The 21,928-nt window shown below is 42.4% G+C and overlaps 1 protein-coding gene across 2 annotated transcripts in view; it reads right to left on the bottom strand.

Annotated features, from left to right (window-relative positions):
- NFATC3 (nuclear factor of activated T cells 3) overlaps nt 1-5,460 on the bottom strand; it is a 64,303-nt gene extending 58,843 nt beyond the window's left edge. For both annotated transcript variants that reach the window (XM_058813348.1, XM_058813349.1), the window contains exon 1: nt 5,253-5,460. In XM_058813348.1, the coding sequence (XP_058669331.1) occupies nt 5,253-5,352 (100 nt within the window). In that variant the 5' untranslated portion in view covers nt 5,353-5,460. The remainder of the gene's footprint in view (nt 1-5,252) is intronic.
- Between the last annotated feature and the right edge of the window lie 16,468 nt (nt 5,461-21,928).

Below are 21,928 nucleotides of genomic sequence, written 5' to 3'. Positions count from 1 at the left end.
ATGATAGTAGCTCAATTTCCTTCAAGGGGTGGTTTATCACTATATATTTAATACTCAGTTATCAGATAAATATTTCTGTTAGAAAGTGTCACTTATATCTAAGAGAGAAAAAAAATAAATGGATTCATGTAACTTATCCATTAATTCCTTTGTTGGAATAGCACCAGCTGATCCTATTCTTAACCACATGAGCACTCTTTTGTATAGCAAATGTTAACAGAGCAGCACAGACAGCTGTATTTAGATGGATGGCCCAAATTATATATATTAACCACAGTTACCATCTTGTGCAAAGACTTTCTCTCCTACCTATTTATATAGATATCCAAATCTAAATAGAATCAAAATAATTTAAAAAATAATAAAACTTCAAGTGAAACATACAGGTGTGCAAGGTAGCCTGGTAAACAGACTTCAAAAGATGTCTCACAAGCTCCTCTTAACTCAGCCAGGGAAAGCAAACTTTGCAACAGTTCTGGACCAGCTCTTTTGAGCACAAAATCAAATTTCACCAAGAGCAATCCTCAGTCAACTCACACCATAAGTTCACAGCTACTGCCAGCACCCAGCCCTTCATTTCCCACTCAATCTAATTATAAGACTACTCTCTCTTTTTTACCACAATTTGATTTTATTAAGATTATTTACCTTAATCACAACCTCGGGGAAAAGAACAAAAAGTTCAACCATGCTGCAAACTCCCGTCAACAGCTTAGACAGTTTTCTACTCTCTACCAACAATCCCTGAGAGCAATACCTGTCATGAATGCACATTTAGGAAGGGGAAAAGGATACTTCACATATTAATGATGAAGGCAAAGCTATAAAGACTAGTATTGTGGTGGTGTTTCAGTATAAATCAATGGTTTTAAGACTTCTATGGCACACATAAATGAAATAACACATACATAGTGCCAGTTTTCACTACAAGAGAACTCTGCCTAGCTGAGGGAAAATCCAGCAGCCATCATCACTTCAGAGCACTTGGTATGTGGGCAGGAGACAACTGCAGAGCAGCCCAAGCAGCTCATGGATGCTCACAGAGAAAGGTCTGACACGAAAACCTTCAGAAAAATCAGGCATTACTCTAACAGTCACTATAGCAAAATGTGCATTTCAGTCGAGCTATCCAGTAACAAACCAATAACCCACCAGCTCCAGGAAAAAAATCTCAGAGGAGAACAGGAGTACAAGTTTGTAAATCAGTGAAAGAGACAAATCCAAACACAGTGTCCGTATGCAGAACGAGGCTGCAGCTCACAAAGATGTTTTGAACAGTTGCTAAATTCATCACAGAACTGGGATGGTTTTTATACTCTTCAGAAGAAAAGTAAGAGATATCATAAGATTCATTTGTAACAAGATTACCAAACATTACCTAACCAAATGTTAAGTCACAGAAAATACGAAGAACCCATTTTCATCTTGTTTCATAAAATAAAATAAATAAAATAAAATAAAATAAGTACTATGAACCTGAAGCCCAAGGAGGGTAGTTTGATCAGTTCTTTTAAAGCACTCATATTGTGGGAAAGCAAATAAACAAAATCAACCAAGGAAGATTATTTACATGGAAATATTAACTTCTCCTTCTCTACTTCATAATCCAAGAACAAAAGGTAGAAGTTAAGGTGAAACTCATATTACTGTTTCACGGGGTAACAAATCATTAGCCCCTCTTTAGCTCTTAGGATACTTAATCAGAAATAACAGGAACATTTTAGGCAGGAGGCTGAACAGCAGCATCAATAACTCATCTGTAACTCTTCATTTCTGCATACTGAACAGTTTGCAGCCTCTAATTTTAAGTTAGTTGTGATTTCATATACCAGGAAGAAATAGTTCTGCATGACACAGAACCCTGTAAGATCCCAAATTCTCAGCTTAGTAGTATATACTCCAAGTGCAGCTTTTACCTTGTAGAAACTCATTCTTTTAAAGAGAAGACGAACCCCTAAAATACAACTTCAGAAAATTTTACAGCAACTCATATTTGCTTTCATTTTGATAAGTTTGGCATTTAAAAAGTATAACGTGTCCTCAGCAGCGTGAAAAACTCAATGCAGTTTAATTGCCTAATAAATTCTAGACAAATTCACCCAAATTACACGGAATAGAATTGCAAAACTGGTGGTGGTGAAGGGAATCGGGGCACCATTACAAAAGCATTCCAGCTAATTCAGTTACTCCAGTGTCACCCATTACATCCCAAAGGTCCCTTCACCAAAAAGCCCAAACCAGAGGGCACATCAAACACTGGCACTGACAGCTGCAAGCCAGTGACATCTCTCAGACTGTGCAGCACCTGAACGTTCCGTGATGCACGGGCTGACTGAGACATTCCTGATACAAGGTGGCACAATGCAATCCTACTGCAGCTACCCAAACTTTTGCAACAAAGAGCAAAGCAAAGATATTTGGTTCACTTCAGAGTGATCTACAGCATCACCTTTGGGAACTGGAGGCTTGAATTCCTTGGTCATAAAAAGATGAAGAAAGAACTGTAGCCAGAACTGTACCAAACACTTTTAGTGCTCAACACTACAAACCCAAGTGACAATTTCTTTGTTCTTTGGGATAAGAACACTGAACAAACAGAGAAACAGAAAGCAAGTTTGCAGAAACTCTTGCTCAGTACCTAACATCCACTCAAAAGCAGCTGAAGAGCTTTTGAGAATCTTTAATTTAGCAATTACCTGAGCAAATTTTTACCTCCACTCAAAACCTACTGGAAATGGGCTACCCCTTTTAATTTCAATCCAAGTATTGTGCAAAGATTGCAGTATTACACTAGGGATTGCAAGCATCTTCACACATCTTTCATGCATTCTCCTCTGCAGCAGGAACTACAACTTTCAGATCAAGCAAAGAAGCACTAATGCAGAACACAGGTCTCAAGTCCTGCCACTTAGCACAAAACTACAAATGTCAGTCCTGATATCCTGAAACCCACTGAAATTGTTCTGTGGATAACTAAAGTTCCCAGCTGATTTCTCTTACTGTTCTTTTAATCTTTAATATCATAAAAGGGATAATCTACTGCCTGGCACTAGCACTTCCTTAGTAGTTCAGATACCTAAAGTATTTCAAGGAAATGAAAGAATAGCTCACTTTGCCTTGCTTTTGATTACAAATACAGTTAAATATAAATATGAAACTGTATATACTTACATGTGTACATATATAAAAGAGTAAAATCCTCACAACACTAGTCTCAGTATAAAAGACACCATTAACATAGATTTCCATGTTATTTGCACAAGAACTTAGTACCAGACACTTCCTTCATCCAAATGCCAGTCTCAAACTTTTAGAGACAAAGCACGAAGGATCTGAATGTGTTTTTAGGTGTTCTCCACGATCATGGAAAACTGAGTAATTTTAGTATTATTTCTTTCAAATTAGGCAACTTTCCCTGTGACCTACATGTTTTATTATTAGCATACACCCTTCGCTTACTTTGCAGCACAACAGACATCACCATTGAAGGAAGTGATATGGGATTATGAAATAGATGCTTTAGGGAGCTCTAAGAACTTTTTTTTTTGTTCATCTAATGTATTTGGAAGAGGGGTAAAGGAAAAAATAGATTTCCAATATGGGACCTCTCATATGAATTCTAGTTCTTCATGTGTAAAATACAAGGGCAGAATGAATAGATGAGCTCTGGCAATACTTTTAACAGAGGACATGAAGGCAGAGTTCTACTCTAACCCTTTCCCCGAAGGCCACATCTGTGCACAGCAGGCAAGATCATCTCCAGAATTCTACAAAACAGTAAAATTACTTGAGCTTCACATGCAGAATTTCTTACTGAGAGCTAGAGCAAACAAACTAGTTCATGGTCCAAATATCACATTTTTAAATTTGACATAAGAACAGTTCTGACTTTTTAAGCATGGAACATTCTCTGTATTCAGAGTAATATCTGAACATCTTATTAAGGACTGCTACCCAAATACAAATAGAACAGTGAGTTGATCCCACACTAGTATTTCCAGCTTTCTGAGAAACTACTTCTCTCATTCTCATCTGTCATCAACAAAGGAACATAGTTTAGACAACCAGTTTTATGTCAAAATAATAGAAATGGGGGTGTCAAAATTATTTTTGTTGTCATTTGTTCACATGTTTTCCATTGTTTTCATACGATACTGTAATGCACTTATCTATGTAGAATTCAGGCCCCCTTCACAACACACACCATCTGCTATTGTACTGAGATGGAAAATAGACAAAGCCTTGCCTGATCTGAATGAATTTGCAAATTAAATATGAGCATCAAGAAAGTTAGGGATTTTCTAAGGAGTTAATCCTGAGTGCTTTCACACAGACTGTATCAAACAAATTTTTTTCTAATTAACTTAGGCAGACAACCGAGCCAAACAACATGGCTGCATCATTTAGCCTGGATACAGCCGTGTTTCAAGCTATCTTATCATCTAACACTTAGACATAAGACAGCCCATTACCAATCAAAACTTATTTCAAGTATGTTAGAAAATAAAGCACGCAGCCATCAAACTGTGGTACAGCTAAACAAGGCACAGCTGGTCCTTATTGATTCTTCACGCCACAATTCACTGGGAATACTTTGTTTTCTGCAGTTTCAAGAAATACGAGCATTTTAAAACGGGATTTTCAGGCTCCAGTACTACAAAACAAAGTAAAATGGAAGCACTCTGAGATGTATGCGTGCATCTGTACACAGGGACCCAAAAAAACCATCACATCTCGACACGCGGTGTTCGCCCGTGCAAACGTACACAAAGTCTGCAGAACACACTGGGATGTTCTATATACGGGGAACACTTCGGCTGAAACTTTTCACCGCAAGTGCCCGAGCGCTGCCCTGCTCCGGCCCCGTTAACACCTCGCTGCTCCCGGCCCGGTCCCTCCCCGGGCTCGGGGGGCGTGGGGCCACCACATCCAACCCGGGGCCTTTTCCCCGCCGGCGCCACCGCGCCCGGGGCGGCTCCTCCCGCACGATGCGAGCGCTTGCGTTTCTTTTCGCAAAGAAAGTTCTTACGGCGGGGAGAGGCCCGGCCGATCGCTGCTGAGCCCCCGCGTCCCGCGGGAGGAACGGGAGCGGCGCCGGGAAGCGGCCGCGGCCTGAGGCACGGACGGACGGCGCCGCTCCCCCCGGGCTGCCGCCTCCCGCAGCGGCAGGGCCGGCGCAGTCCCCGCTGCCCTCCCCGCCTCGTTCGGAGGAAAACAGGAACCCGAGCGACCCCTCCGGCCCCGGGGCGCACCTGCGGGCCCCAGCGGCGGCCCGGGGCCGGGCTGCCCGTCCTCGCCGAAGATCAGCCTGAAGTCGAACTCGTCGGTGGCGCCGCAGTTTGCCGTAGTCATGGGTTTGGCCGGCGAGGCGCAGCGAGACCCCGTCGCCCCTCAGGGCCGCGCCGGGTCCAGCCGGGCTGCGCTCGCCCCTCAGGAGCGCCGCATAACACCGGGCGGCGGAGGGGCCGGAGGCGGGGCGGCGGCGCGAGCGGCGACTGCGGCCCCAGCGCGAGCTCCGGTGCCCGGACGCTTCTGTCACTCGGGGGGGGGGCGGGCGCCTACTACGGGCTGCGGCTGGACCCGCCCCCGCGCCGCGCCCCGGGCAGCGCCCCCCGCCCCGGCCCGCCCCGCCGGGCCCTCCCCCTTCTGTCCGTGCGTCCTCCGGCCGTCCCTCCCGCGGTGACGTCACGGCACCGACAGAGCCCCGTGACCGCCGCCCGACTGAGAGCGAGAGAGACCGCCCGCTCTCCGGGCGCCGCGGAGCCTGCCGGGAGTTGTAGGCGGCGCTCGGCGCCCAATCGGGCGCGGCCAGCGGCGCGCGGGGGGCGGGGCCGCGCGCGGGGCGCGGTGCCACGTGTCGGTCCCGCCGCCGCCGGCAGCGCCCGCCCCGCTCCGAGCCCGCTCCCGGTCCGGACCCGCTCCGTGACCCCTCCTGCACAGCGCAGACGGCCCCACGTCCGAGCGAAGGAGCAGAATTCCCTTGCGGCGTGCGGAGCGTTACGTTCTAAAACACCGCATGTGAATAGGTGGTGCTCTTGGCTCCAGCTAATGACCGGAATAATTAGGTGGGATGGCGTAAGCTGAGGAATGTCGCTTGGGTAACAAATGCTGGCTCCGGGACTCGAAGCTGTTAGCTGCTTGCCTTCCGGCTCAGTGGGAACAGCGGCAGTCAGGCAAACACAGAACCACAGAATGCTGAGCTGGAAGGGAGCCACAAGGATCCCGCAGCTCCTGGGCCTGCACAGGACACCCCAGCGTGTGTCTGAGCACCCTGTCCGAACACCTCCGCAACTCCGGCAGCTCTGGGGCTGGGAGCGCTTCCTTCGGGAGCCCCTTCAGTGCCCGGTCCGTTCAGTGCCCAGCCCATTCAGTGCCCGGTCCGTTCAGTGCCCAGCCCGTTCAGTGCCCAGCCCATTCAGTGCCCGGTCCGTTCAGTGCCCAGCCCATTCCAGTGCCCAGCCCATTCCAGTGCCCAGCCCGTTCCTGTGCCCAGCCCATTCCAGTGCCCAGCCCATTCCAGTGCCCAGCCCGTTCCCGTGCCCAGCCCATTCCAGTGCCCAGCCCATTCCAGTGCCCAGCCCGTTCAGTGCCCAGCCCGTTCCTGTGCCCAGCCCATTCCAGTGCCCAGCCCACTCCAGTGCCCAGCCCGTTCAGTGCCCAGCCCGTTCCCGTGCCCAGCCCGTTCAGTGCCCAGCCCGTTCCCGTGCCCAGCCCATTCCAGTGCCCAGCCCATTCCAGTGCCCAGCCCGTTCCCGTGCCCAGCCCGTTCAGTGCCCAGCCCGTTCAGTGCCCAGCCCGTTCCCGTGCCCAGCCCGTTCAGTGCCCAGCCCGTTCCAGTGCCCAGCCCGTTCAGTGCCCAGCCCGTTCCCGTGCCCAGCCCGTTCCAGTGCCCAGCCCGTTCCCGTGCCCAGCCCGTTCCCGTGCCCAGCCCATTCCAGTGCCCAGCCCGTTCAGTGCCCAGCGCGTTCCAGTGCCCAGCCCGTTCAGTGCCCAGCCCGTTCAGTGCCCAGCCCGTTCCCGTGCCCAGCCCGTTCAGTGCCCAGCCCGTTCCAGTGCCCAGCCCGTTCAGTGCCCAGCCCGTTCCCGTGCCCAGCCCGTTCAGTGCCCAGCGCGTTCCAGTGCCCAGCCCCTTCAGTGCCCAGCCCATTCAGTGCCCAGCCCGTTCCCGTGCCCAGCCCGTTCAGTGCCCAGCGCGTTCCAGTGCCCAGCCCCTTCAGTGCCCAGCCCGTGCCCAGCCACCCTGGCTTGCACTGTGGCACTTCTTGTGCCCTTCACTTTCTGGTCACCACAGCTGCTGCAGCAAGGCTGTAGAACTGTGGGGAATTCTCCTCCGAAAGCAATTCCAAAAAGAATTTAAAAGTATGGAATAGTGTCTTCTCAGTCTTGCATTTTGCGAGATCTGCATCTAAAAGTTTTTAACTATAAGGGAAATAATTAAAATATTCCTTAGCAATGTATGTCATCAATGAAGGGAGACCAGCAGTCAGCAGAGAGATCACAGCAGCTTCAGGATGCTCTGCCTGCACGATAACATACCAGAATCTATAGTTTTGCCTTGCACTAAGATGAAAAGACAAAAAGAAGGGCAAAATAAACCAGAATTTGCTCTTGCAGCATGAGCATCTGTTCCCTGCAGGAGATGGCAGTACAGAAACTCTGACTGTCCTGATGTATCTAGAATTTGCACTCTAAGAAATCATAGAACAACTTGAGGGAGCTTAATGCTTGAGTCCTGTGTCCAGTTCTGGGCCCCTCACTTCAAGAAAGACATTGAGGTGCTGGAGCATGTCCAGAGAACGGCAGAGAATTGGTGAAGGGTCTGGAGCACAGGTCCTGTGAGGAGAGGCTGGGGAAGCTAGGGTTTAGCCTGGAGAGGGGGAGGCTCAGGGGTGACTTTATCCCTGTTCTATAACTCCCAGGTGGGAGTCGGCCTCTTCCCGCAGGCAATCAGCAAAATTGACAGGACATGGTCTTCAGCTATGCCAGGAGAGGTTCAGGTTGGACATCAGGAAGAATTTCTCCATGGGAAGGGTTGTCAAGCATGGGAAGGGGCTGCCCAGGGAGACGGTGGAGTCACCATTCCTGGAGTGTCCAAGGAATGACTGGACTTAATGAAATAGTCACTGTGTGCTGTGGAATAAGGAAAATATTAATCCTTAATACATATGACCTAGGAAGATTTTAGGTTTGAGCTGAAACTTTGAAATTGATGGGATTTAAACTACTACTCACAAATAGTCAAGTTTGCTTACGGCCAGTTATGTAATATTCACAGTTTAATTTGAAACTCATATTAACCAGAAATATCATCACTATCTCTAAGGCTTCATTACTCAGTTGAAAAATCATCTGAACTAGTTAGTGTGTTGTGACTCTATGGCCATCTCCAGGTTAATATTGTTTGATTCTAAAATAATTCCAATTGTTTCTATGCACAGGGTCTTTCCATATTTGTTGCTGTTTAGGCAGATCCCAACAGGTGTGTCAGAATCCCAGGCATGCATTTGTACCTGGATGTTCTCATTAGAGCCTGTGAATGAAAGTGAGACAAGAAGGCTCACGTGAAGAGGAATTAGCTACAGTGAATAATCCTCAGTCCAGAGGCTCTTAACAGAGTGCAGTGAATTCTCTGTGAATTCTCTCTCTCTGTGCACTTCTGAGGAAGGTCAGTAATCTGTGCTGAAGAAAGCAAGCCTAAAAGAAAAGCTACTTTGTGACATTGCAATTCTAGAGGAAACAGAACACATAATATTAAAAAATACTTTGCAGAACTTGGGACAGCAGGAGTTTGCCCAAGTTTGCCCAAAATGGGAAGTTGCTTCTAGTGCAAAAGCAGCCATATGTTTTTTACTTATCTTGTAAAGCACTGTCCTTGCCATTATCACTTCCCACACACCACCAGCTATTTCTTTACTGAAAATACATGAGCAGCTACAGCTACTGTTCTTACAACACTTAAACCAAAGATTCATGCTCTCTTAAGGTAGACAATTCCCTTTTCTGAAGGAAGCCTGAACCTTTATAAGGAGCTCACAGCCAGTTGGCCTGTAGCCTCTTTTTATCTCTAAATCCAAGGTCACGTAGCAAGACAAGCTGGAAAAGTATGTGTAATTGGATTAACTGAGGTTAAGAAAAACCCTCATACATTCTTGAATGAAAACAGATCTACGATGAACCAGTCAGTAAAATACACTATACATAAAATTACTTTTAACAGCTAATTTTTGTCTAAAAACTTTGGGGTAATCTTTTGCTTTTCAAAGCAGCTGAATTAGACTTTGTCTTATTGTTAAATAATTGTTGTGTCAGATTACAGCAAATGGAGCAACCACAGCAGTTTCCTGTTCTACCAGTAGATTGTTCATTATGAACGTCCCCAGTGAAAATTACAATCAAACTTGTTCTCTTCATAAGGGTGGACTTGAACACAAGTATTTGATCCATGTTCTTTGATAAGATGCTCAGACTATATTTCTAATGAATATGCTAAATTAAAGATTTTAATATTAATGACTTGTTAATTTCCCTTGACTGTGAAGTAAATCTTGTCTCCTTTTTTTCTTGTCTTCACTATTCATTCAGAAAGCTATAATATAAGCATATAAGTATTGCTTTTAATCTTACCCACTGCTGTCAATTGAAAAAGAAAATGGACTATATATCCTAAAATAAACAGAGCAATTGGTTATGACATGACCACCTAGCTAACAAGGTAAGAATTTAGAGAACATGTAAAAGGTAAAGTGGTAAGTTATTTACAGTAAGCTTTATAAAGCTTTTTACTTCAAAAGCAGATGTATGTCTTTGAATTCTGTTCTTCCATTGCCAACATCATCCTTTCTTTTTATCTTGCCTTCACCATAGCTTTCATTTTGCTAACTCTGTTGTACTGCGCCAGAAAGCACATCCTTTCTGCATCTGAAACTAAAGAGAAATACACCTTCAAACCTCTTCTACACAGCTGAAGAGCAATTGGGGTGTGGCTGGGAGGGAGTTGGTAAAACATCTGACATGAGTGAGCTCACATCAATTTCCAGAGAATTATGTCAACCTCTGTGCTTGAGATCCAGGGCATGGCTGGCTGATTTGGCTTTTGTTGGCTACTGAGAAATGAAATGGTGGCAGTAACAAGGGCAACTTTATTTCACTTGTGGTTTTGTGAGGAGAAGTTTCCTTTATTTATTCATTTATTTAATATGCATAGGTGGTTTCTGTCCTTGTTGCTTCTAGGCTGTGTTATTGTATCCAGATGGGGATACACCTTGATCTGGTCAGGAGCTGGAGTTATTGCATGTGACTGGAGAAGGAAGGAACGTGCTTCCTGTGGTATTTGAATCCTTTCCAGGCTGTGGCTATTTTTTAGGCGTGTTGTGACTTTCGGCTCCAAAAACCTGAGGGCTACATTGTGCTGTGTTTTATTTTCCACACATCATCCGACACTGGATAGCTAGGAATTCTGGATCTGCAGCCACATCCCAGATCTGTATTTGTGTTGGAGTAATAGGGATTCCTCCCTCCTTCCTATGGGCAGCAAATCAAAGCCAGCTGTGCAACTGTAGCCAGAATAGGCTTTGCAAGACGCATGGTCAGGCATTCGTTCTGCATGATTCAACCAACCAAACAGCCTCAAATTAGGAATATAACACAGAAGGTTGCATTTCTTGTGCTTGATCTCATTCCCATTTGTGGTTGAATCTGGACCTGTTTAAAAGCCCCACACACCAGCGTGGCATAGAAAGGGCAGATGAGAAAGCACAGAGAGAGACTCCTGGATTGAGCAGATAGTGTTCCTTGGCTGCAGCTATGGTTATGCCTTTTACAACTGCTATTGAAGAAAGCATGAGTACAACAAGGGACATTTTTTGCTCAATGTGTACACTTACTACCCTTAAATTCATTTGCAAATGGCATACAAACAAAATTATCATAGCCTTCGTGTCTCTTCCAGCTAACAAGGCACATCCATTGTTTAAGCAAGCAGAATGGTGTTCTGCAGGAGGAAGATAGTATTTCAGTACAGAGCCTATGCTGAAGAAGATTAAATTCAGCAGTCATATAGGAAATAGGCTTGCATTCTGCACACAAGGTCATAGGTTATTTATATTTAATATGTGACATCTGGCATTTAAAATAATTTCCTTGGCTAATTACCAGTGCCTGGGTGAAATATGAAACTTCTGCCGTTGGGGAATTAAAAGCAAAACAAAAACAAAAGTAGATTGCAGACCTTTGGAAAGTTTTCTAGCAAAATTAGGAGTTGTGCTAATTCAGGCATTAGAATACACAGTAGCAAAAAACAGAGTACAAGACAGTAATTTGACTGAACTTTGATAGATTTTCAGTGAAAATCTGCACTCATCCTTTTAAGTTTTCCTATGTCAGGAATTGGCTACAACACTTCTATCTAGATCTTGAGCTTGCTGTTTGATCAATGGGGCATTTGTAATAGCAAGATTACAAAGTTAAAAAAAAAGATTGCCGACAAGGTGTGTGTTGACAAAAACATACCCACATAAAAACTTAATGAGGTCACAGTCTCATTTAACCATTTTACAGTTTTCCCCAAGAAATTTCATCGCTCTCCTAAACCTACTGCAGTCATATTAAATACACTTTAATATATTTCTCCTCAATATACTTTTACATTAAACAATCATTGCTTTGCTTTATTGTTTGTTTAACATGCCATGTAAAGCAGACATTACTTCATAAAGTTTGCTGCTTTTTATATTTCTAGAGTTTTACAGAGCAGGTTGTAAGCCTCCCATTTGGAGGTCACCATCACACATGTTGAAAAGACTAAAAGGGTCCAGAAATCTGGCACTGAACTGCATGGCTCTCCTCACAGACTTTGCTCTCAGATCATAGAGTGAAAGCAAAGTAAAATTACCAGCTGCATTATTACTGATACCAGTATATAAGGACACTCCAGGCACAAGTACTTGCTTCTGAAATGATTGCTTTTACAGATACCTTAGAGTCTTAAAAAGCCTAAAGTGGTTTGTGAGTGAAATCAGATGACAACCGAGATTGCTACCAGAACAAGAACAAACTCCTTTAATGCACAGTGATGTTTGCATAAGATAAATATTTGTGGAAACTCAGATGAGGTTTTTTAAAAGCTCTTAGGCTTGAAAAAAAAGACCAAGATGGCTTTTTACTTACTTTTCCATATTTTAACTTTAATTTTTGAATGTTCACTAGCCAGCAGACAGTCCTCTTGTACAGTACTGGGATATAGAAAATATGGGCTCTGTTCCAAGCTTCCCTTTTTGTGCAGTCTAATTTTCAGACTTCAGAAGGGCACAAGTAACTTGCTATTTACATAGACAAAAAACATTGTCTTTGTTTCTCTCTAAGGTGAGGGTAATACAACTCCTGTTCCTCTTTTTACTTAGATTGCACATGCATCTGAGTAAGGACTCAAGTCTGGAATACTTCTTATACACTCCATTTGAAAATTTAAGCAGCCTGGCCAGATGATTTGGGCTGGTATTTCTCTTTGTACTGGACAAGGAGAAGCATCACCCAAATGTAGTAGCAAAATGGAACCTGAGTCCCAGACCCTTTAGCTATTTTGTCCTAGGATCTATAAATACTATGGTCCTTCTGTGGAATGGTTCTATTTTGTCCAAGTGTAATGCACACACAGTTGAAGGTGCAATGGTTTTTCTGTATTTCATATATACATTTGATATCCTTTGATTAGCTTAGGTATAACCACAATCATATGTGCTCAAGTCATCCCTCCTTATATACTGTCATTTCATAAATGATACATAGACTTTGCTTATCCATAAATCAATGTTTCTTCATCAGTATTTTAATTATCTTCAGGAGCAGAAAAAATGGTATTTTCTCTCATGACAGCTTTTTACCATAATTCAGAATAAGCAACTAGAATAAATGTATTACTAAACTTTTCTTGATGTGCCTGTTCCCAGGAAGCCTAATGGGCTCACTCTTGAGTGAGCAGGACTGTCAGCCTTGTGCAAACCTCTCTTGTGTCCTTGACTCGGTCAGGCTAAGCCAACATGAAACAATAGGTTCCAGTGGGGCGGAAAACTTGAAAGGCTCCCTGGCAGGTTGAATCTCAGACTTCCACCGTTCCTCTGTGGATCCATTGTGCAGTCCTTAGAGCCCATCTGCTCACCCCTTGCTCAGTCTGTACCTAATGAGCTTTCTGACTCAACATCCTAATTTGGGCACAACAGGTTTCAGCTGAGAGGTAACGTGGAACACGGCTGCCGTCCCCCAGCTGTTGCAGGTGCTTGTGTGTCTTTTTTGCTGTAATCCATCCCAGTCTGAAGTCAAACAGGCCAGCCAGGTGGTTTACCTTTATTTTTGCCTTTGCATTGGAGTAGAGGTGGGGGTTTTCATTAGCTGCCCTTGCCTCTCCATTTTTTAGTTGATTGAGTTTCCGCCTGGCTGGATGTCCAGATTGCAGAGTGTAAGAGGGTTGGTTCTTCTTTGACAGAGCAAGGGCTGGGAGCTTTAACTATTTGATTTGGTCACAGAATCAATCCTCATTACAGCCAGTCATCTGATATGCTGCTGGTCCTGATCCTTATCTTTCTACCCTAACCCCTTCCCAAGAACAGACTTAGATGCATCCTCTAGCTCCTTATATATTGAGTGGATTGGGATAAAGGTACTGCTGTATATTAAACATTTATGGAAAGTAGAAAAGACAAAACACAGAAAGGAATAACTGATTAAATACTATCTCAGTATTTTTCCTAGCTGGAGAATGAGCTATTCAATTAATAAAGTGATCCAAATCAGCTCTGGAAGAATATTACTCAGTAAAGGTTCACCCATTAAAATTAATTTAGTTTTGCTGTATTTGCAGATACTATATATGTATTCATCAGATATGTATACAAAGAATGGCTTGGCTGGTAATTTATATTGAACAAAACAACAGAGTTTAAATGAATGCTCACATAAAATGGATTTTTAACATGTATTCAAACTAGAAATCTTATTGAAAGGGTTCAGGTCACTTAATCATCGAGCAAAACCAAATCATATGATCAGTCCTTTTGCTTTCATTATCAAAAAGGCCACAGATGCCTGTGAATATGCACAAATCTGTCTACAAGTACAAAATAAAATGACCTACTGCTTACTCCTTTGGAGACCAGGGTCTGGTGTTCCTATACATTAAGAAGAAATAACACCAATAAGCTACAAATATTTTCCCATTGAGAAAAACAGTAAGAGAAAAGGCTAAACTTGTTAAATTCAACATTATGATGTTATTTGATTAGTAAATAATTCTGTGAGGTCTGTATCAAACTTAAATAGATTACCTTCCCATTAAAAAATGAAATTTGTATAAAACAAATCCATAATCCATGACATTAAGAGTGATTAATGTTAAAATACAAAATATATCCATTCTAAAATGATACATCCTTTAGAGTGCTCAAAAATCTTTTTTCTCATATATTTCATTGCATAATATTTTTTGAGCATTATAATTGCTTGACTTTGACAGACTGAAAATATGATTATTACAAAATGTCATGTGCCTTTATCATTTACAATGTTGGCTAGTTAACATTTAAAGCATTCAAGGTTGCACTGGCTCCTGGGAAAAACAATTAACTATTCAGTTTTATTTTTATTCAGTCTGCCTTTTTTTATAAAGAATTTCTTTACACCAAGGTCCACAATCTGTTGATTACTCAGAAAGCAGACAACAACTGCAAAATATATCATCAGAAAATTGCTCAGTGTTCAGACTACTCTTTAGTTTTGTCATTTACTTCTGGTTTCTGTGATTGTTAGGCTAAAATATCATAACAGTAGTTACATCCAGGTAGTAACATTTGGGAGGCAAAGAATATAAGATAATGGAAACTGGTCATCTCCAAGAAGATGGGTAAAATATAGACAGGGAGGTGTTAGTAAGTAGTTTTATGGCAATTTTTGCTTTACCTTAATAAACCCTTTTGCTGAACTAAATATATTCAGATAAGAAAAGGTCTCTGGAATCTGCCACTTAGCTTTCCATTATAACTCCAACATACACATCTTCTCCAGTTTTGCACAATTAAAAAAGAAGAAACAATCAATCAGCCATGGAGTGGTTTCAGCTGGGCAGGGACTCAGCAGGACTGGCTGTCTCCACAATCACTATAATGCATGACTTTTTTAACATGTAGTAGCATTAAGCTGTCCTGATGGCTCAGCAAAAAAATGCTCAAGAGAACAACAGCTGCCCTTCTTGGTGCTCTCCTGCAGCAGACTCTAATCCCCTGGGTTTATACAGTTGTTCAAGAAACATTAAAAGGAAAAGCCTTCTAAAGCACCAGAGGCACCAAGTGGGACATTGCTTGCTCCAAGTTTTATATGTGTTAAGAAAAACTATATTTTATGCTTTAAATTTTTTTACAGTAGCACCTTCCAAAACCAGCCAATGTATTAAAGATCTATATCACAGAATGCAGTTTTGTATTTATTTTTACAAAGGGAGGGGTATGTCTGCTACAGTATGACCATAAACTGAAAATGAATCTTTTCCAGTCAAGACAGTACTTGAAACTTATTTGTCTAAGCAGCTTCCAAAGTTGTAAACCCAGTCCAACTGGCTACCAGGCTCTCACTGTGCTTGGTTCAAAACAATTGGTACAGACCAGTGAATCAGACAAAAGATCAAACTAAAAATAGTTTCCACATTGGTATTTATACATCTTCAGAGTATTAAAAATAGTCTTACTGGATTTCTTGGAGTTTTTCTCATTGGGGATTCCCTGACAAATAATATTGAGGCTGTAATAAAATTGATTGAGTTTAAAATTAAGCTTTAAAAGAGTTTAAAATTAAGCTTTAAAATTAGTGTAGAAAACATTTGTAAGCCAATAAATGTTGGAGCAGAACTTGAAAGAAATCCAAACTTTTTAAGGCATAGAACTACACATAGGATATCCAAGCAATGTTAACTCTTTCCTATAGTAGTCCTTTAGTTGGAAAATAAATTTGATCTACTTTTTAATATGCTTTTAATCTGAGATTACAATCTCTTCTTACAGTAAATGATGTCAAGCATTTGCTATTAATGTACAGCATTTCTGGTGTCAACAACTTTGTGAAATATCTAAAACTCTTCTGTTAATTAACTGTAACATCAATTGTCTGTGTGAGGCTTCATGTTAGGAAATAGTAGCTATATGTGGTTTATATTGCTAAGGGAATCACAAATAAGAAATCCTAAAAGGAAAGGAATGGTTTCCAGTAAACTGTACAAGACCAAAGGTTAAGTAACTCTCAGAACATGAGGTTATGGGTTGAAGTAGTTAAAGGGGAAATATTCCAGAAATACATTTCAGAAAATAAACTAATTAACCCATAATATCACCAGAATGACAGGTATTTAAACAAAAGGGAAGGGGTGGAAATAATCCCTTTTTTGGGAAATCTACTTCAATATTTATAATTTAAGCGGCCCGAATATGACACAAAATTAAAAATTTAATTAGAATTACGCAGGATTTAAATTCCTTTTTACATTATATCCTTGCATTTCTCAGTAGTGGCTCAATTGCTCAAGAAAAACAGTATTCTGGAAGGGAAGTTTTTCTATTTTTTCTGCTTCCATTCAGGGTGTTTTTCTCTAACACCTTGAGCCAACCTAATTTACAGTTGCCACAGCCTGGCCCCCACCCTCCTGTGCTGCTGGTGATTTGTGCTGATGTGAGCGCTGCGCTGAGGCAGCTCAGGGAGCTCAGCCAGCTTGAGGCTCCTGCTCCAAAGAAAGCAATTTTTGTCTCAGTTCCCTGAACTGGCTCATTATCCAGCAGCGTGAGTGGCAGCAGGGAGGGAGCTCAGCCAGCTCAGCTTCAGGCTGGTTTGAGAGGAGGTCCCAGAGAAGCCCTGGGACCCTCAGTGTTCTGAGGTTAACCACCCTGCTGGGAGCCCACAGTGACATGAGCTGTAATTACTTTTGGACAGGTAGTAAATTAAGATGAAACTTCACCAAACCTGAGACTTCCACCATGGGAACAGTACCATCTTTCAGCAGAGAAGTCACAAATGGCCCAGCATGACTTGTTACAAGTGGTTTGCTGGAAGCAGCACAGCAGAGGTGCAGCGGGATGGCTGCTCCAGTTGGACATTTCCCTGTGTGGAAAAGGGGTTTCCACACACTTCCTTCCCTATGACCCTCCGGTATGAGAGCTGCCTAAACTCACTCAACCAGATGGAAATGTCTCACTCACTTTTGCTGTGGTAATTTTCTGCCTGGGGCAGAACAAGGTGGGAATGGAGTAATTTTCTTTGGAAGCAGGTTTTTCAGCTCAACTCAGCTCAGCCCGTGCTGTTCCCTCCCGGGCTGGGGATGCATGTCCTGGTGGGATGGCTCAGGGAAGGGGTGACCTCTGCCAGGCACCCCCAGCTCACTCAGTGACACTCACTTGCAGTCACTATTTAAATAAGCCACACTGCCCACACAGCTTAAACTGAAGGTTTTTCCCTGTGAAAATCAGGATGGAACCTCTATCTATCATACCTTTATCACCTCAGTTTTCTTCACCAACAGCCCACCTGCCTATGCCTCAGAGCCAACTCTCTGAGGTATTTGATGGGTGTGTACCAGAGCTCTCTCATTATGCACCAATTTTGCAATGAGGCCACAACAAACATGTCAAAGACAGGGCTTTGCATGTAACCTTTTCCTGTTCCTCTATTGTTGTGTCTCCACACCTTCTCCATAAAATTAAAACAAAAAGAGCAATTTGTATCAACTGAACACATCCCGTTTCAACAATAAGGATGAACCTGTTGCTTCAACAGAAATTGTCAATTGCTTACCTTGTGCGAAACTGCAGAGAGTGAGGAGAGAAACAAAAAAAGCTTTTAAACCATGGGATTTCTGAAGGTTTGATCAAAGAACAATATATGGAGAATGAATGCAGGGCAGCAAAGGCATAATCACAGGTTTCTGACCTACAAGACTTGCAGGAAAAGCCAGCCCAAGTCAGGTACAGTATAGAAATCACTGGAATTGGTTCAATTTGACTGAATGCCAGAGCACACACTAATCCAGGGAACAGAGCCAGACCTGACCCCATTTGCAGGACCTTTGTTGCTGTTTTAAACATGTATCTTTACTGTGCCAGATAACAAGCCAAAGATGGTATTAGCCTTGCAATTAAAGATTAATTAGCAAAAGAAGCAATGCTTTGATCCATACCAGTTACTTAGACTGCCATTAATGCCAACTGGGGTGTATTAACTATGGATTTTTCTCTAACAATGTTTTAATCAATTAGAATAAATAAATTAATTTAGGCTACATGATAAGTTATAACACCTAAGTCTCAAAACCTACTCCCTTAAAATCAGCAACCTAGCCATTAGACTGGAGTTATAATTACAAGTATTAGGAAATAAATTTAATATTTTCATCTGTTTGTACTCTGAGGCTTATAAGAATATGGTGTTAGGCAATGCCAGTGTAATGGTCTGCTCCTTCCCTCTGTGCCCTGCAAGCATCCCATCTGCTCAGCTGCCTCAGCAGGACCATGTGTGAGACCAACCCGTGAGCCAGACCAAGGGAACTGGCCCAGCTCTGGGCTTTATTTGGGGAGAGGGGAGGATTGTCAGGGCTGGCTGAGTTCCCCTGCTGACACCCCCACAAAGAGCTGTGTCAGCAGGGCCAGTGGTGCAGCAGGAACAGAGCAAGGATGGCTAAAGTTAGTGCTGCTGCCAAGGGCTGCTGTCATGAGACAAAACCACAGGAGCAGCCTGCTCACTGGCCATGCCCACAGCAGCCCCAGAGAAATGCTCCAGCCCTGAGTCAGCCATGAGCCCCACAGCAGGAAAAAAACCCTGAACGAGCAGGAAAAACCCACTGAATGAACATAGGGAGGATGAACAGATGGTATCCCAGGATAAATGCTGGGAACACTCTGCTGTACAGTGACTTTAGAAGAAAAGCTGTGATGAGGCTGATCAGTAGTGAAACTTGGAGAAAATGAATCTGAACAGTAAATAATGAGGCTTATTGGAAGTGATAAATACAGGGCTATTGAATTGATTGCTAAAGAATTCCCTCATTTTATCCATTGTTTTAAAGACATTTTGCATGCAGTAAAGCAAAGGATAATCACTTTAAAGGATCATTGTCAGAAAGATGTATATGAAATAGTAAATCAAGAAAAACAGGCTAAAGCTTAGTTCAAATAGGAGAGAATCTTAGACAAAAGACACTTAGACAGAAATTAATCAACCTTTTCCCTCCTCACAATTCATAGCAGTAACTCTGAAAACAAACAATTTATCCTCTAGGGATGATTGTTTTTCTAAGCCATGGCCCTGATGAATGTATTTTTTAGTCTCAGATATAAGGAAAGCTACAAAAGGTTAAAAAATGTGGGTATAGTTTAGAAAAACATCTAAGAATTTGGAAATTCATCTGAATGCTTTCTATCAGAAAAAATGTGCTGTAAGTCTTGTGAGAAAAAGGCTTATTTGTGATGTTGGCTCTTTTATTTCTGTTCTCAGCTGGAATATGATGAGAATAGTCAACCTCACACATGGTGTTTTGTCTTCAGGAGTTGTGGGGAAAAAGTTCAGTTCTAAAAATAGAAGATTATGGTGAGACTTTCATCCTACGTAAACTCACTTTGCCTCTTGTGAGAGGGAGTGACAATAGGATAGCAATGTAAAATTTTCCTTAACTGAAGAGTTGCATGCAGATAAAGAACAGAGAATTGTTTTCATTTTACAAGATTAAAAAGTCCCCATATATTCAACTGGAAATAAAACTTTTGTTCTGATTTTTAGTTTCATGGCACAAAATCAAAGGTGCCTCTCAGCTGACTTGAACTGTAACTCTGACACCCACCAAGTTCTTATGACAGTGCCTAGAGATGAAGCTTGACCATACACAGCAGTAGGACTGAGTCTTAGCAACAAATGGAATAAGTAGTCGACCATCATTAAATTACCTTCAAAAACTACATTTCATTTCCAAAATGCCTTAGAAACTTATATTTTTTTCATTTTAAGTCAGCTGGATGTAGCCTCTAATAGCAGTCAAGAAAATGAAACTTGAAATTTTAAATTACTTCAACTTGTTGAAATTTTTCTACCAACAGTTTTATATGACAAATACACATATGTGCAGGGAAGTGTACATGTAAATTCTGTGTGCTCTGCCTCACCAGGGGCAGCTGAAGAAATCACATCTCTTCCATAATGGCAATTCTCCCTTTTGATAGATCAGGAGGTTTTTTATCTTGAAACAAATGGGTTTGGTTTATATTTCCTTGGACTAGCTCTGCTGGGAAGCCTTTAATATTTCTAATCTCACAGACACCCACATCAACAAAGGCATCTACAGGTCACAGTCAGATAAATGCTGCTTTTGCCAGCAGTTCTGTCTTAAACCATCCTTGTCTCCAGGCTCCTTGTTCTTCCTTTTCTTTCTGCCTTGTTGCCCCCAATGAACTCTTTGGAGAGGAGTAGCAGTGATATGGAGAATACAGGTTTTAACCTGCAAAAGCTCCCTGATCCACTATAAATCAGACTTGCACTATTAGGACTGAGGAGATTCCTACTTAAAAAGGGTCACACACAGCCCTCCATGGTCTCTCCTTCTCTCTCCCACCCTGGATAAGGTTGCAGTTTCACACTGCTTTTGTATGAACCAGCTTGTTGTTACTGACTCTTGCAGTTTATTGGAAAATTAAAAATTCAAATATGCAGACTATTTTATAACCCCACATAAATGTACAAACTTCCAAGATTCAGTACGTTTGCTGTCCCAAAACCAGACACACAATATAGGTATTTGTATGTAAAAATTCATAGACCAAATTTTAAAGGCTCTATAACACACAAAAAAGAGCTATTAGGCAGCTCCTCACTCCCCACTTTTATGAATAGAGGGCTGAGTTATTACTCTGTATAATAGAGTACTTGTTTTTCCATGAGGTAGGAGGTAATCCCTAACACTTATTCTGTTTACAGGTCATATCTGCTTCCCCAGTGATTCTCCCAGGGCCTGGTATATTTTCTGAGGGGCAGTGGGACTAGACTAAGTACCTTTCACATACTGACCAGGGTATATGCTCCCTATTTAGAACTCTATAGAGAGATTCCAAAGAATATGCTTTTGTTTTAGGGAACAGAGGCACATTTTTGTTTTGCTCCTCCCCTCCCAAATCTTTTCCTTCAGAAAAAACTCTTGGTAATCCTTCATGCTTGAGTTTTCTTAATCTATAGACAAAAATCTGGAGCCAGAAGTCAGAAGAAAACTCAAATGCATAAATCCCTTTAAAAGAGCTTCTATCTTATCTAGGCTTATATACATGTGGTAGGAACATGGAGACTGGAGCCAACTGTATCATTTTTGCCAATCTGCCTTCAAGTATGAATTATGTCCCAAAAGTTTATATGCTTTCCTAGATATATGTTACATAGCTCACAAATAACTGTGTAGTTTGTCTGTCACCTATCCCAGCAGCTGTGAGAAATACCTGGACTCCTCAGGAAGACATATTGTTCACAATGTCATCACCTTATTCATTTAGAAAATAATAAATTCTCAGGAGCAGCATCAAAGAGTAGTGAAAAAAGGTTACTGTGGATCCTGAGACAGCTTTTGTTCAGTTCTCTCCCCTGGATATTTCCCTTCCCCTTGCTTTTTCTATCCCTTATGCTCTTTGGGACCAGTTCAGTACAGAGGATTTCTCTGCAAACGTTGGCTTCATTCACAGTCAAGTAAAGCAAGGGATCAGACTCATCTGCATGTCTAGAGCAACCAGAACTTCAAGTTTATCATTCAGAAATCACACAGACCCATAAGCTGAACATTTATTTGGCCTCTGTATCACAAGGGACTTTGAGAACAGAGTTTCCATCTCCCCTGCCTTGATCTGAGATGGAGCATTACTGAATTTGGGGACATGGTCAG

This window comes from Ammospiza caudacuta, chromosome 13 (genome assembly GCF_027887145.1).
Source record: "Ammospiza caudacuta isolate bAmmCau1 chromosome 13, bAmmCau1.pri, whole genome shotgun sequence".
NCBI classification, from domain to species: domain Eukaryota; kingdom Metazoa; phylum Chordata; class Aves; order Passeriformes; family Passerellidae; genus Ammospiza; species Ammospiza caudacuta.
The sequence above is the reverse complement of the archived record's forward strand: the minus strand, read 5'-3'. Positions and strand labels throughout refer to the sequence as shown.